The sequence below is a fragment of the Protopterus annectens genome, chromosome 8.part0, assembly GCF_019279795.1.
Source record: "Protopterus annectens isolate FY-2018-M chromosome 8.part0, PAN1.0, whole genome shotgun sequence".
NCBI classification, from domain to species: Eukaryota; Metazoa; Chordata; order Ceratodontiformes; family Protopteridae; genus Protopterus; species Protopterus annectens.
This window is the reverse complement of record NC_056741.1, coordinates 1,357,900,390-1,357,917,424: the sequence shown is the minus strand read 5'-3', so window position 1 is coordinate 1,357,917,424 and position 17,035 is coordinate 1,357,900,390. Positions and strand designations below refer to the sequence as shown.

The 17,035-nt window shown below is 41.6% G+C and overlaps 1 protein-coding gene across 6 annotated transcripts in view; it reads left to right on the top strand.

Annotated features, from left to right (window-relative positions):
- The window catches only part of BCL9L (BCL9 like), a 1,117,803-nt gene that overhangs the window by 789,961 nt on the left and 310,807 nt on the right, over positions 1 to 17,035 (top strand). For all 6 annotated transcript variants that reach the window (XM_044080932.1, XM_044080930.1, XM_044080933.1 and 3 more), the window contains one exon: positions 4,139 to 4,346. In XM_044080932.1, coding sequence (XP_043936867.1) covers positions 4,139 to 4,346 — 208 coding nt within the window. The remainder of the gene's footprint in view (positions 1 to 4,138; positions 4,347 to 17,035) is intronic.

Genomic DNA, 17,035 nt, shown 5'->3' with positions numbered 1-17,035 from the left:
ATATTGATAGCTTCCCATAAATCTTCCACTCGAAAGATTGATTTGAGTAAGTGGAAACGCTTCTCATATTGGGCACAAGGAAAGGACATAGATCCTTTCACCGCTTCCATCCAACTAGTCCTTGATTTTCTAGCTGAACTCTTCCATGCAGGTTCATCTCCCTCTACACTTAAAAGTTCAATTGGCAGCTATTTCTAACTTTCATGTGGGTATTTCTGAATCTGCCCTAATGTCCCACAAACTCTGCAAAGCCTTTTTGAAAGGAGTTTTTCTTCTCAGACCTCCTATAAGAAATCCTCCTTCTCCTTGGGACCTAAATTTAGTTCTTGCTTCTTTGATTCTTTCCCCTTTCAAACCTGCAGCTTCCTGTTCCTTAAAATTGTTATCATGGAAAACTCTTTTTCTGGTAGCTATTACATCAGCTAGAAGAGTTTCAGAGCTTCAAGCACTCAGTTGTCGTCCTCCTTATCTTTTGTTTCATAAGGACAGAGTATCCTTACGAACTAACCCGTTCTTTTTGCCTAAGGTGGTCTCGACATCAAATCTAAACCAAAGCATTGACCTCCCTGTCTTTTTTCCAGAGTATTCCAATAGGTCTGAACAAAAATTACACTGCCTGGATGTTCATCGTCAATTGAGGTACTACTTGGATAGAACAAAACAATTCAGAAAATCTGATCAGCTGTTTGTCTCCTATGCGGAAAGCAGAAAGGGACTTTCAGTTTCAAAGGTATCATTATCCAGATGGCTAACATCTTTGATTTCCCTGGTATATGAAATTAGACAACAAAATTGCCTAATAAACCTAAAGCCCATTCCACCAGAGCTTTGGCTACTTCTTTAGCCTTCCAAGACAGACTGCCTATTGACACCATTTGTGCAGCGGCTACTTGGGCTACTCCTCACACTTTTATTTCTCATTACAAGTTGGATTTAGCTTCTAGGCATAGAGCTAATTTTGGTTCCACTGTTCTCAGGAGTCTGTTCCGTTAGGCCACCCGGGACAAGGTGCTAGGGACGGTCCCATCCAGCAAGAATGAAGGCGAGATAGACAACTTAACACATAGAAGTTATGTTCTTACCATAACGTTCCATGTTAGTTGTCTTCTTCTCGCCTTCTTCTTGCATCCCACCCTCCTTCCCCCTGGCCTGGACAGACCTAGAGGAGTTGTGATCGTGACCTCTCTTTCTACCACCTCTTTCTTAGGCATATGCTGTTGTGCATATTTCCTGGATCAGGATGTAGGTCACCCTTCTTTCTTCCTGTTGTTAGAGGTGGACTCTGTTTAGAGTTATTCTGTTACTATTATAAGCTGGGGTTAGCTTACAAACGAGATCTGAGGTAACTCTCGCCTAGCATTGTGGGATATAAGGGGAGCCTCGAGCCGGTGGAACCAACTCTCGAGCTTTTAGAGTGGCAGTCGGGCCGAGGTCGGCTCCGAACCCATCCAGCAAGAAGAAGGCGAGAAGAAGACAACTAACATGGAACGTTATGGTAAGAACATAACTTCTATTTTTGTAGGAGGAGTGAGGTTTAAGAGAAAGCAGGAATTGAACAAGTTAATACTGGTTTGATTATATTATATAAAATATGTGATTTATCCCCCTCATCCCCCTCACCCTTATCCTATTAAAGCTTATGTTCCCTTACTATAGTTTAATAAAGACATTCTGTGTTTCTTCTTCAATAACTTCTCTGATGGCATATCTCAATACTGTTTATTTTTGAATGTTTCTCAAATTTATGCCTAAATGTATTAATGTTTTATCTCTACTCTGTATAACTGTCTTGTAGTTACAACATGTACCTAATTCTGCCTATATCGCAGCTTTTCTCCCCATTTTCGAATGTTTCTCAAATTTAAGCCTAAATGTATTAATTGTTATCTCTACTCTGTATAATTATCTTGTAGTTATTGTATGTACCTAATTTTGTCTATATTGGAGCTTTTCTCCCCAGGACTCCATTGAAAACGGGTTATTTTGGCCCAATGGACTATCCTGGTAAACCAACTGCAAATAAAATAAATAAAATAAATAAATAAATAAATGTGAACTTATTAATATTGTTTGATTACTTTTATGTAAGTGTAACTTTGCCTATGTCACAAGTCATAATTCAATAAAGTTTTTTTTTAAACAGTTGCCATAACCACATCTGGAAGTACTTGTATGTGATTTAGAGATATGATAATGTGTCAGTGATGAGGTATTGCTCATTGCAGCCATACCTGACCTTGAATCACATTTTCTCAGTGTAGTACTAATTGACTAACACATTTTTGGCAGTTAACAAGAGTTATGAGCATCTTCCTGAATCCTAGGGTTGGATGTCTACATAGGGATACAAGAGGTACCAAGCTATTTCCTCTGCAGTCCGGCTTCTTGATGACTTCAAGTCCTAAGGTTGATTATTTGTTTTATGAATATGTGAACACTATACACCAGCTAATTTTGCTGAAATCTTGAAGAGCTATAACAACCAATACATTTTAGCTTGAATTGTTTGTTTTTCTGCAGTAGTTATTACTGAAAACAGTTTGTGTGCAGTGTGAGAGTTCACTGAAATTTCTGGTGTCTTTCATCGTAAGCATTTGTAAGATGTCCAAAATGTTCATTATTCATTGTGTGTCACTTCAAAGTTAATTTGAAGTAAAGTTTTGAAGAAGGAAGATGTCTGCAGTCCAAGGACACAGAGCATTCAGGTTATAGGTATTGGCATTAGGTCAGTCAGATAAAAGGTAGATTACAGTGATAAATTGCCTCCTCTTCACAGAGGGGAAAAAAAGTGATGAAACAGATGTTTGCATTTGTTGCAAATATTTGGTGTTGGAGCTGTTGCTTGTCTAGTGTCAATATGGGTGAGAGGTTGGGTGAAACCTTAAAGTCTGAGTGAAAATTTTTAAATAAAGCAAAAATTATAAACTAAGAGTTACAGCAGTAGATACTGTGGGATTGCTGAATCATCAGGGTGACCCTTGAAGGGTAATGGTGTGTGTGTGTGTGTGTGGGGGGGGTTGTTGCACATGGAAGGGTAATGAGAAACCTTGAAAACGGACAATTGAATTTGAAGACAGTGCTGTTAGTAGAATTTTATAAAGCTATTATATATATATATATATATATATATATATATATATATATATATATGTATATATTTTTTTTTTTTTTTGTTTGGTGGAGCTCATCTCCCCGGGCCTCTGCTGAAAAAGGGCACTAGCTTATTCGGACTATCCTGGTCAGGAAATGTCGAATAAATAATGACCTGCTAGTCAGCAAAGTTAATGCAAACTGAACATTAAAATTGGAGAGGCTTGCCTCTTCCAGCTACACAAAAGTACAACTAAAGTAGTCAAGGTAGACTTTCATATTCATTGATATTAAGAACTTGGTTGAAACTGGAGGCCTCCCCAGTGTTAGCATGAATAAGAATGAAGTGAGGCAAAACTACAGTGTGTGTGTGTGTGTGGGGGGGGGGGGGGGGTTTAATGATAATTTTTAAATTAAATTGAAAATGAGAACTTTGGCAGGTGATACTAACAAGTTGATGTCCTGTTAGTGCCTACATTGTAGGATAAATGCTGGTAGTTGACACTGTGCTGTCTAGTAAGCTAGCTTTTGTTTTCTTTGACCTCAACTGTATGTATAAATAAAAGATTACACATTGTTTTCTTATTGTAGTCTACTTTGACATAAGCTGTAACGAGGACTTGAAGGTCTGTCATAATAGATGTTACTGTGTTGTAGTTAAGTACGAACTGTAGCGGTTTTGTACTCCATTCTCATTTCTTTTCATCTGCTTAATGGCAGAAAGACTGGTAGATTGGCAGGAATAGATGTTTAATGGCTTATTTTATGTTTTAGAGCTTATGCTGTCATTTATTCAAAACTGTTTAATGCAACTGTTTGTACTTTGTCTCCAACACCTTTTCTGTAAGTGTATCCTACAAATCAGATGCTCTCACTTTATCCAGTTTAGCTTTCAAAATGTGTAGACTTTGATAGTACCTGCTTCATTTGTTACATTATAAATTATATTTGCATGCCAGGTATGTAAACATTGCGATGTAAAGCCACATTCTCTGGTTTTCTCATTTTAGTTTTATGATGTTAATTCTTTTCATCTTTGCTTTCTCAGACTGTAATGTAGCAGATTGCAATATGTCGGTACCTCCACAGCCAGCTCCTGGTTCCAATGCACTGCCTAGCCTGAATGAAACTGGTTCTTCCAATGCATCTCATAGCTCCTCCACTAACTCTGGACTGCAACCTGAAAGTGTTGTTGGTGCTTCAGGAAAGCCACCTTCTCAGCTTGTCTATGTTTTCACTACACATCTGGCTAACAAGTATGTATTTATGTTGCAGAAAATACTTTTCATCAGATCCAAGTAGAATTGTAGCATCCAAGAAACATTTTAATTACAGCTGTAGATCCTGGAAGAGACCTTGTGAAGCATGACACTTTAAACTGCATGTTAGATGTTTTCTGTTGCTACAGTAGTACCTTGGGCTTTGAACTGCTACAGTTGCCTTAAGTGATTTTTAGTGTTTTTAAGTTAAAACAGAAGAATGCCCATCTACTTGAGGACGGTCTTCTGTAACCTTAGGACCATACAGTAATTTTGGTTCAGTTGTTTAGTTCCAGGAATCTTGATTGCATCTACAAGAGGCCATGCAGCAGTGTCTAGAGTCATATTTTGGCATACTTCTATTATGTGTAATTGAGTTACCGTGCTAGTCCCTTATTCCTTATAGTGAGGGTGTGGGAGTAAAAATACATGTTCTGTTTTGGAACAAGTTATTAATTTGTACCAGCTATATTATCTTTTTGTGAGTTTAGTGTTATTTCTTTAGTAGGTAGGTAATGGGAAGTGCATGCATGCATGTATTTGATTTTGATAACCAGGTGTGGATGGATGGGCTGATCCAAGGAACCTTTTCAGTCATAACCTGAGCCTCAAGAAAGATAGTTTTACTGTTTCAGTAATGGGTAACCACAGTTTGTAGTATTTAAAGTATTTTCAAAAGTGATGGAATATTTTTAGACAGTATATTTATAAGATGAATCTTTTAAGACATAGTGCAGGCTTTTCTGTATGTTTGCAGGTAACTACATACAAATAGTATTTGAGTGTACATCATTAGGTAGCAGAAAGTGTAAAATATGCAGTGGCAATACAATGTTGGGAAATGCATTAAGGCTAATGATTTTAAACATTGCTACACTGATTGTACATCATGAGACAATTTCCGCAGTCGGTAGTGTTCAAAGATTGGCTAAAGAGAAGTGCTTTTGGTTTGTACTGATTTTGTTTGACCCACTACCTCTTTAGCAGAAGCAAGCATAAGAATCTTTAAGATGTGTTATCTTATTGTACAAAAGTGGGTAGTTGTTTTTCATTGCATTTTTTTGCTGGGAGGTGATTTTGTTTAGCCTTGCTAACGTTAAAACTTTTTTTTACAGTGTCTTTTGGCAGTTTGGCAGTGTTAAGTTTTGAGGAAATCGGATAGATGTCTTTATGCTTAGTTTGTGTGTGAGAGGGGGCAGTATCTGTTAAGTATTTTAAAGCTCTGTGTAGTGTAGATATCAGGAGTGAGGTATGAACTTTTGTGGGTAAACACAATGACTATTGTAGGGCTAAGATCAAAGTTGCAGCTACCTCATCTCCCCTCCCTCAAATTCTAAGCTAAGAAACAAAGAAGTTGTGGGCCAAAACAAGGTCGTCTGCTAGGGATACAACAGGCATCTTGCAACAGATGGATTCCCCCACACAAAGTGCTTCAGCTGTGACTACAAAAACAGTATCTGCAAACATACATTGCTGCAATATTGGCACTCAGAAATGAATACAGTATCTGCCTTCAGTTCTGAGTGTCAGTAATGCATTACTGCCCCGTCAGCATCTGCTGATTGTATCCCATAACATATTGTGTCTGGGGCAGCTGCCCATTTACCCCACCCACTAAAGTTGCAATCACGTAGATTTTGTAAATAACAAGGAAATAGTATTTTTTAGCAATTTGGATATTAGAGCTACAGTAACAAGCTTTCCATTGTTTACTGACCTTTTCAACCATTTAGTCACTATGGATGTGGCAAAAATGGAGCTAATAGTCATAAGTGACAACAGGGAAGGCTGACAAAGCCTTCACTGGTTACATCAGGAAAGGCACTGCTGGGGTAAAGAAATTAAACGGTCACTAAATGGAGTATGTTGGTGGGAATACAGAACTATAGAAAATGAAATACACATTGTTGTCAGGAAAGGTCCATAGGAAGAGGTCAACATGCTCTGTTCTGCTTTCCTGTACCTAGTGATCTACTGTTTGGACATTTTTTTTCTTTATTTTTTGTCCTGCATCATCTACATATTCCTTTACAGGTCTTGAAAAGAGAATTCCAACCTTTTGTCCAAAGTCGAAAAGAACCTTGTACCCTTTAAAAGTGATCAGCTTCAAGAGACATTTTTGGGTACTGACAATGTGTGTTTAACTTTAGTAAGCCTTTCTGATTGATATGTCACAACGAAGTGCTACAAAAGTAAAATTTCTGAGGGGGCATAATTTGAATATATGGCTGGCCGTTTAACCAAGAGATGTGGTAATGGAAATTGATATTAAAAACAACAAACAGGACTCTGCAAGGTTTGATCCTTGGATGTTCATCTTATTGATCACTGCTGCAGTAGTCTTAGCTATATGGGTTGTATTCTGCCAAGGATATAACAGCCGGCCAACTTCCAAAGCTAAGGGGCACCTTCTACATGCCCACACTGTCAAGCAGCTCGAGCTGAGCTGACTAAAAGACAAGTTTGGGCTTGAAGCTCTTCAAAGCTTTACTGCTACCTAACAATACACTCCCCTGAGGCTTTTAAGGATCAAAGGTTGCTTGTGCTTTCCTTTTTTGGGCAGATAAATTCACTTTGCGGTAAGAAAATTTCCATTTTCTTAATTTTATTGATGTTTTATTACTTACCTCTTCATGAAAGTCATTTTAAAGCTAGGAGTGTTGTTTTAACATACTGTCTAGAGACTGTAACATACTTTTAAAAGGAGCACTAGATTTTTTCTTTCGGTTTAAAAGTAGTGTAAACTAAAGGAAAACATTTTCTGTAGAGAAATTTTGTTTTTCCTTTATTGGGTTGGCATGGTGTTTTTTAGTGCTTTTTACTGTATTTTTTTTGTTTTGTCAAAAAATTTAACTTTTGTGGGCTGGTGGTTTTGCAGGCATTTGCCACTTGTCTTTTCCTGGAAAGAGGGACCATTTTTGGCTTGACCATGGAACAAACTACCGCTTTCACTCTTCATTCCTCTTCCAGCCAAAGAAATAAATATTTAAGCAAACAACCTTTGTCACCACATCAGGCTAGCAGTTTGCCTCAGCTGCAGAAGGGTAGCTCTGCTGTGGCCATTTGCTGTACTTTAGACCACTCCTATTTTAACCCAGATCCCTCTGGCGTAGCCTCTGCATCCACTATTAAATGGGGGATTAACCATGCCCTATGTGGTTGTTGGAGTCCCCTCAATGGGCAAGGGAGAGACTTTTGTACCTTCCGAAGAGGGAGCTAGAAGGGCTTCCCTGTTGTGTCAGAATGCTGTGCCCTTCCCTGAGGAAGCACCTGCTTCCAGTAGTAACATGGTTGGTCCCATTTTTTCCTGTCAAAAAGAAACGGAAAACCGTGCATGTATCTACTCCACCTCAAACTATTTTGGATCTCAATAGTTTACTTGGGTCTAGCTCAGGGTTTAATTCAGGCTGTTGACCCTTCTTGTAAAGTAGTTTCTGGTAAAAGAAAGCGGGATTCCTCTTTTCCTGAAGAGATTTAAGATTCTGAATCTGAATGCAAAGATGCAGGACAGCTTGAGTTTTTTTTCCCCTCAGATTTCTGATTCACATTCTGAGGAGAGCTCATAGGTTCATAGGTTCATAGGTTTATACTAGGCTATCTGCCCGAGGGCATTTACAAGCCTAGCCCATAGTTTTGTGGCTTACGCCACCCCTTTAGTTTGGAGAAACTATGCCCATTATTTTGCAGTGCCTCTGTCGAGCAGAGACACTGAGGTAATCCCTGGGGTATATCTGCGATCTCCCATCCATTGGTCAAGATTCCTCTTGAACAAAGCCAGCGAGGTGCTCTGCCTCACATATACTGGGATTTTGTTCCACAGCATAGGGAGTCTTTGGGTGATGAATCTATCCCTCCAGCACGTCCTATTAATAGCTGTGTCTAGGTTTAGGTCTCCTGCCCTTGTGGCTCTAAGAGATTTCGATTTTTGAGGTGAAGCATGTTCATCAAATCTGGGTTTGACATGGCCTTGTATGTCAGGCACAGGTCACCTCTGAGCAGGCGTGGCGACTGAATAGAGCTGGAGTTCTTTCAGCCGGGCAGCATAAGACATATCTTTGAGACCTTTTATCCTTTTGGTGAGGAACTTTTGGGGCCTCTCCAGCTGCTGCAAGTGTCGGGTCAGATACATTCCGAATGGGGCATTGTACTCAATCATTGGTCTGATGAGTGATGAGTACAGGGAGACTATGACCTCCCTTGATCTAGATGTGAAACCCTTCATGATCAGGTGGGCAATGTAGAAGGTCTTCCTAACTATTTTAGCAACATGAGTGTCGAATGAAAGGTTACTGTCAACCTGGGTCCCCAGGTCCCTGATAACTTCTTCTGTGCTCAGTGGATTGCCTCTTATATGGTAGCTAGGGGTAACCTTGATTTTCCCGAAGGGTGTGACTATGCATTTTTTGGCATTTAACTTTAGGCCATGGCTCTGGCACCAGTTATCCGTTTCTGTGAGGCCCTTCTGAAGGATATCTGTGTCAGATGTGTTTTCGACTATGGCGCCCAGTTTGCAGTCATCTGCAAACTTGGTCAGCCATAACCCTCCTGTGTTTGCTTGTACTTCGGAGAAGTAGATGCCGAACAAGAGTGGGCCCAGGACTGAGCCCTGTGGGACACCACTTGTGACAAGCATTGAGTCTGACATGGCGCCAGCAACTCTGACCCTGTGGGTTCTGTCACTCAGCCCGTTTGCAACCCATCTTGTGACGTATGGGTTTACCTTTAGGCTGATGAGTTTTTCAATGATACCCGAGTGGGGTATTGTATCGAAGGCCTTTGCTAGGTCCAGGTAGGCTGTATGGACTGCCTTACCCTCATCAATGGCCTTGGTGACCGTTTCAAAGAAGTCAACCAAGTTTAGAAGGCATGATCTGCCTTTGACAAAGCCAAACTGGGTTTGATCCAGAGTCTGCAAATTCCCTATGTCTTTATTTATGAGATCCATTATGATCCTTTCCATGGCTTTGCAGATAAGGCTTGTCAAGCTAATGGGACGGTAATTTCCAGGGTCGGTGGAGGCACCGCCTTTGTGAAGTGGGACCACAGTCGCTGTGCGCCACTCCTGGAGTGCGTATCCAGAGGTGAGACTGAGATTAAACAGCTGTCCTAACTGTGGGTTTAATTCCTCGTTGAGTTCGTGGAGTACACATCCGGGGACACCATCAGGTCCCATGGATGCAGTGTTTTTTGCCTTGGAGAGAGCAGTTTTCACCTGGGCATTAGAGATGTTTGGGGGGCTACTATCATTTGGTATAGATATATCTCCTTTTGGGAGGGTGGGGTGAAGTTTGCACTGAACCTGTCCGCCAGTATGTTGGCAATGTCTGTAGGATCAGTAATCTTCACATCGTTTTGAACTAATTCTGAGCATATCTGGGAGCTTCCTCCCAGGTTTCTAACATAGTTAAAGAAGGCCTTATGATTGTCTTTTGAGTCCTTAGCTATTTTTTTCTCAAAATTTGCTTTGGATGATTTTATGAGAGCTCTTAGCTTTTTACTTATAATGATCAAAGGTGTCTTACCTCTTAAGGATTTAGCTCTATCTTGTAGTAGCTTCCTCCTTTTGTTGTAGAGTTTGTTTATGGCTGGGGTCCACCAGACTGGACGCCTGCCTTTGGTACAGAGAGTCTTTGTTTTGTTTGGGATTGCCTGATCCATGCATTCCTGCAGGTGCTGGTAGAAGGCATTTGTAAGTGATTCAGCGGCTTGCGTAGTGTTTACCGCAGGCTCGGGGGCCTTAAAGGAGACCACACTAGTCTTTAGAAGTGTGAAGTCAGCTTTTGAGAAGTTCTTTACTGTGTTTTTCTTGTTTCAGGTGGGGGTGGGATGAGGACCTCCAGCAAGATTAGCTTGTGATCTGATCTCACCAGTGAGGGGTATACTTCAGGTGTTGAACATTGTGCTCCCATGTTCGTGATGATGAGATCAAGTATGTTTTCTCCTCTTGTGGGGATGGTGACTAGTTGTTCCATGGCATTTGAGTTTATGAATTCCAGGAACTTTTGGGCCAGAGTGTTTGGGCTTGAGTAGTGTTCCCAGTCTATATTTGGGTAATTGAAGTCACCTAGTATAATGGTGTTTGGAGATACATTTATCCCCTCCAGTGTTTTCAGGAAAGCCATGTGAGGTTCCTGGGTTTGCGAGGGTGGCCTGTAACATGCTACAAATTGCAGAGCAGTCTTGCCTATGGTTAATTGCACCTGGATGGTCTCCGATGCATCGTGCGTTGCCACCAATCTTGTGGTGTGGGTGTCCTTGATGAATATGGACACCCCCCCCTCCTTTCTTGGTATTGTCCGAATTTTGGGGCCGGAACGCATGATATGAGGTAAAACCTGATAGTGCTGGGGTGCTCTCAGGAGCCTTGAACCAGGTTTCTGTCACAGCACAGACATCGATGTTCTCCATACTGAGAAGGGCCTCGAGTGCGTGCATTTTGAGATTGAGACTTCTGGCATTGAGCAGCATTACCCTTAGTTTTTTTCCATTATTGAGTTCTAGGGTGGTAGGTTTAGAATTTGAGCCTTGCCTAAAAAAGGCACTATGGCGGTGGCAATAGCCTTTGCCAATATCCGAATCCCAGGGGTGACAGGTGCAAGCCATCCCTTTCAAGCAGCGGCTTGTCCAGCATGTCATCCCAGGCAGACAGACATTGGATCCCCTTTGAATGACACCAGAATTTAAGCCAATTGTTAAAGCTGATCATCTTATCTCTGTATTGTGGCATCATTTTGGTGAAGGTAGGATACTGCTCAATGTCAGGGTCATACCTGCCTGGGCTACATAATCAGAGAGCTCCTCAATGTCTTTTTCATGTAGTCCAAGGAGTGCGTCTCAGGTCGTTTACACCAGCGTGGACAATGACTGAGTCGTACTTGTACCTGCTGTTGAGAGACCTGAGTGCTTGCGTTATGTGGCGGATTCTAGCGCCCGACAGGCAGCTTACTGTGACCTTCTCCTTATTCAGTCTGGTGAGCGGGACGTCAGTGTGTCTGACTATTGAGTCACCAATGACGAGTATGTTTGGCATTGTGTTTGTCCTTGAGGGCTGTGACTGTTTGACACTCTGACTATGTGGTCTATGTGTTGCAGGTGTTGTGTTCTGAGGTGGTAGTTGTTTGGGTGTCTGCTTTGGTGGCCTCTGCTGTTTTGGTAGATTTTTGGTCAGAGCCTCCGAGTATGTCTTTGTGTGATTATGTTCATGATTTGAAGTTGTGATGGTACTATGTGTGACTGGGTATGTAATGTGTGTGGTTACCTTCTCCTCCTGTCTGGTCTTGCCGGTCCTATGTTGAGAGAGCTCAGCCTCCAGTTTGGCCGTATAAGTGCATCTCTCGCATGTATTTGTGTTTGGTGGGAGGAGGAGAGGGTTGTCTGTGTACATGAGGCAATTGTAACATTGCCTCAATATTCCCAGGTTCACCAGCTGACCAGGAGAGGACACTAGCAACTGTTCCCACGTCATACTAGAATGAATAGACAAAAAAACTTAAAAAGATTTCAGGGGATGTGGGTGACCGAGAAATGGGGTTAGGTTTTTTTGGGGGTACTGTCTCCAACAAGAGTGCTAACAAGGTGATAAGTACTGTAGTAGCAAGTGCTAGGCTTTACAGATAGAGAATAGTCTACTTGGAGTCAAGTAGAGATTAATTTTTTAGTTATAGGATACGCCTATTAGATCAGTAGTATAGCTTGAGGAAGGTAGTTTTAAGGGAAAATTTGGAGAGTGGACTTTAGATGGCCTGAATAGTTTAAACTTAGCTAACCGCTGCCCTAGTGTGCAACGGTTGCAACTCAGCTAAATCGTGCTAACGCGCGTTTAGCGTGTTTTATACCAGGGGGCTGGAAAAAGCTAGAAACTGGCCCAAAACGACCAATAAACTACCAGTTACCGGCTGAAGCCTCACAAAACTGGACAAAAGGCAGCTCAATGCTTCCCACTCCCACTGGTAAGCAAGGTAACTTCCTCTCCCCCAAATAAGGCAAGGAAACAGTACACAGGAACTACAACCAAAGCCCAGGAGTCAGCAACTCTGAAACTGGACTAAACTACCTCAGTAAAGCGGGAAAAACAAGAGATATATTTTTTTCGTTTTTTTTTTTTTTTTTTAAATAGGCAGAAACAGGTACAGCAAACTTATAAATGCTATAAATCAGCTATTATAGCTTACACAGAAGAATTGCTACAAATACAGTCAAAAAGTAACAAACAAGGATTCCAAGTGCAATATTAAGTTAAATGCAGTAAAAACAGTTTCAATGTAACAGAAAGGCAGGCGAAATACAGTCGCTAGGTATTCGGATGTGGAAAGCAACAGAAAATATACTTAGTATCAAGAAAAGTCGCTTATTCAGCTCTCTGTAGCCTGGATTACTCTGCTGGCCCACGTGGAGTCTGTGCTGAGTAGGTACAAGCTGGAAAACGTGCGTTTAGCCTTTTTCTCTATACTATTGCTAGAATGTGCCAGTGTTGTCAGTGGAGAGAGCACTGAGGTTTTTCAGAAAATACTGCGAGTTGTTACAGAAGGATTTTCCAGAACACACATTCCTCCTGTTCTGTCTGCTTTAGACAATGTGTGTGTTACTGCCTGCAGTTTTCGTGATAGCCAGCTGCTGCTAAAAAGGCAGATTTGATGTATAAAGTTCCTCAGTCTTTTAAATATTTATATACTATTCCCAACCCTGGTCCAGCAGCTAGTCTTAGTTGATCCCACTGCTGCCATTTCCAATCCTACCCTTTCTGATAAGGATGATAAAATTGATAGGCATGGGAAAAAGTGTATACTTTTGCAGCTTTGATTTTCAGAATTTTGAATTGTTAGGCTCATATGTTAAGGCTTGATTTGACAAATTGTGAAAGTATGAGGATTGTTTTATTTGTGGTTTCTTCTTGTGTAGAAAAATCTACTGTAAATAACTTAGTTTCTCCTATTGCACATGCCACTACTTGTTTTATAGTGTGTGAATGACTCTTGATACTTCCTCCAGGGCTTTGGCTGCTTGTACTGTTTTAAGGAGGTTTGCATGGCTGCATTCTCAGAAGCTTCCAGATGATGATAAAAATGAGATTTTCAGACATCTGTCCAAGGGAAAATTTTGTGTTAAGTCTTTCTGCTGCAGAGATTATCAAAAAGTGTGTTTGAAAGGGGCAAGCTGATTCAAGGAATCTCTTAAGATTTTCAGCTGTCCTTTTCCAAATTGTCCAAGGAATTTTCTGTCTCCTCATCCAGTTTTGGCAAAAAAAGAATAAGCAGTCACAGTCTCAGCAGAATTCAGGTCAACAGATGTTTAAAACTAAATGGCAAGGAGGTTTGAAAAAAGTCTCAAATCTCCCCAAACCAAGGACAGTCCAATAAGTCTAAATTGACTGTTCAAGAGACCTTGTGGCCCACCCCTATTCTGGCCCCCCTTTTTTCCTTCAGAAGGTCTGAATCTCCATTTTTCTCTTTGGTAACAGACTGTTTCAGACAAGTGTGCTATGAAAATCATTTATCAAGCTTATAGATGGCAATGGGGGGAGGCATTCCTTATCCTCCAGGTCAGAGTGTTTTGTTTCCACCTGTTCTTCATCACATGCTGTTCCAGGAAGTGATAGACTCAGTTTCTCCTAACCAGGTGGGAAAGGTTTTTATTAAAGGATGTTTTTTAGTGTTACAGAAAAGATGTTTGGCTTCCAGTTCTGGATCATTCTTAAACCTGTTTGTGATCTTGCTCAAGTTCAGAATACTGTCACTTCACAATCTGTTACCTTTTTTCCTCATTTACATTTCCTAGTAACACTAGATTTAAAAGATCCGTATCATTATAGCCTTATTCATCCAGACTTCAGCCATTTTTTAATGTTTTTTGTGTCTGGACTATTCACTGCACCAAGAATGTTCACAAAGTGTCTAGCTCCAGTTATAGCTCTTTGCAGGCTGAAGGGTAGCCACATTTTCCATATTTAGAAGACTTGCTTATCTTTGCAGTGTCCAAAGTGTCAGGAATCTGTGTTTTGGGTGAGAGATTTCTTTCACAAGCTGGGATTCCAAGAGAGCATTCAAAAGTCTTTCTTAGCTCCCTGACGCAGGATTGTGTTCCTGGGATGTCAACTACACACCTTGGTTCAAAGAGCTTTTCTTCCACAGGAAAATTTGATCTTTAGCTATATTTTATGGTTTTTCACTCAGACTTTAGTCACAGCAAGGGAATACATCAGGATTTTGGGTCTCCTGGTATTTGTGACTCTCATGATACCCCTAACAAGACTCCACATGAGAAAGACACAGTGGTATCTGAAACGTGTTTGGTCCCAGAATCAACACCCTTTAGCTTTTCAAATCCCAATGCTGGGGTTTGTCTGAAGAGAAATCTTTTGGCGTATATCCTAAAGTTCAGGTCTCCCCTTCTTCCTCCCTTTTCGAAAGCAATCAGTTATCACAGACTCTCTGGACTTGCTTGAGGAGTACTTTCAGAAGGGTTGAAAGTACAGGGGTTGTAGGACACCAAGGACAGACACAAACGTGCAAATGTCAGAGATGCGTGCCCTGATCAAGTCACTCAACTTTCTGGACAATCTTTGGTGCCTAGGAGCTTTTCAATTAGTTACAGACAATGACATTGTCATGTGGTACATCAAAACGCAAGGGAGAACCAGAAAATACCCCCTTTTGAGATTAGTCATGTTAGCTTTTGATATAGCTTCACAGCACAGTCTCACTCTACAAGATATCCTGTATTCTGTCAGAGCAAAATTGTGTGACTGACAAGCTGAGCAGGGCCAGGACAGACCCTCAGGAATGAAAACTAGATCACAGGGTCTTCCAAGATTTGATGCATCTCTGGGGAATTCCTCAAGTTAGACCGCTTTAATATTCCTCTCTGAACTATCAGCTGGCAAAATTCTTTCCAGAACTCCATGCAAGAAGGTCTGGAAGACAAGTGCCTTTTCTTTGGACAGAAATCTTTCTTTATGCCTTGCCTCCCTTTCCACTAATGTCCAGGATATTTCTGCAGATTCAGAAAGAATCCCCCCAAGTCATTGTGGTGACACCCTTCTGGTTCAGGCAGCTATGGTTCTCTCTTCCTGTGGAAATGGCCAGGGGCAATTACCATAAGCTTCCTCACAGACTGGAACTAGTCGCACAGGAACATGGGTGTTTGACACACCCTGCCATCAGTTCTCTTCAATTGACTGCCTGAAGGATAAGGTCTTAATTCCTTTTAGGCACCTGTTTTCTTAGTGCAAGCAGCAGGTACTAATGGAGACGAGAAAGACTGCTACTAGAACAGCATATATTAGCAAATTGAAAAGGTTTTCTAGTTTGTGCTAACAACATAGCCAGCACCCATTCGGGGCTAATAAGTTCTATGGTTTTATGATGTTTGTGTGAGTTACTATGTTATGGTCTTTCTTATTACTCTAGCGAGGTTCATTTATCTGCAGATGTTCATCGTGTTACCCTGCTGCAGTCATCACACTTGGGTTATCCTGCCATCAGGCGGTCCTGCAGTTGGCCTGAGTTCCAAAGTCTTGGTCCGGCGTCGGTTGCTGTTGCTTCTTCCCTGACGTCAGTGCACCAGGGATATATAAGAGGCATCCAACGCCATTTTCTTCAGTCTTTCTTGCCACGCGGTGCCCGAAGCAGAAGCAGTTCGCAAGTGCCGGTCGGCCGACACCTGAGATTTTCAAATCGAATTTCAGTCCGAAGTCTTCAATAAAGCTAAGTACCCCATTGGGGAACCTTTTCCTGCCTCAGTCCGATGTCAGAAAAAGTTAACAATTGCATTTCTTGTGGGAAGCAAGTACCTCATAAGGACTTCCATTCTTATTGTATTCCTTGCCTAGGCCCAGACCACGACGTCACAGGTTGTCAGTTTTGTGCTAGGTTTAATAAATGAACTATCAAATGCCGTTTTGACTTCGCACGACATTACTTTGGTAGGAAATTTAATTATATCATGCCGTCAGAGCAGCTGACGACCGGCATGCATAAAAAAACGCAAGGATAAGGACAGGTAGCCTAGGACCAAGCCAGACTGAGGCCCCTGCTGGGCCTGTCGCCGGTTCTCTGGTTTTCAGTGAGGCGCCTACACAGCCACTGATGACCGCAGAATTGGAACCCCAGACAGCTGCGGATTCTCAAGCTTAGTGTACTAGGCCGTCGCAGCCATCTTCATTAGGCCCTTCCGACACCGGAGCAGAAGGAGATCCCGTTGCGGTAGAAACACCTTCGGTTGCAGAAGGTGTCTTCAGACCGACTACACTCACCATTAAATCTTATGCTAAGCTTAAAACTCCATTAAAACCAAAAAAGACTGTACATCAATCTCCAGTTCAAGGCCCCATGCCTAAGAAACAGATGCTTAAGATGGCTGAAGATTTGATTACCCTAAGCAGGGGTTCCCATCCCCCTCCAGATAAAAGACCAAGACGAGGAGGATTATGCTTCCTTTGACCAGGTTTCAATTTCCTCAGATTCTTCTGAGGAACAGGATTACGCTTTTCCCCCTTATGAAGACTCTGATGCTGAAGACTCTATTCCCTCAGCATCTCCCCCTGAAGACTACTCCTTTGGGGAAACTTTACATACCATGAGGGAACATTTATACTGGGAACGCCAGGACTACTGAGTCTAAGAAAAGGCTCCGAGAGTTCCTTTTGCTACCCGAGCACAGACCACTTGCTATCCCTCCAGTTTTAGACA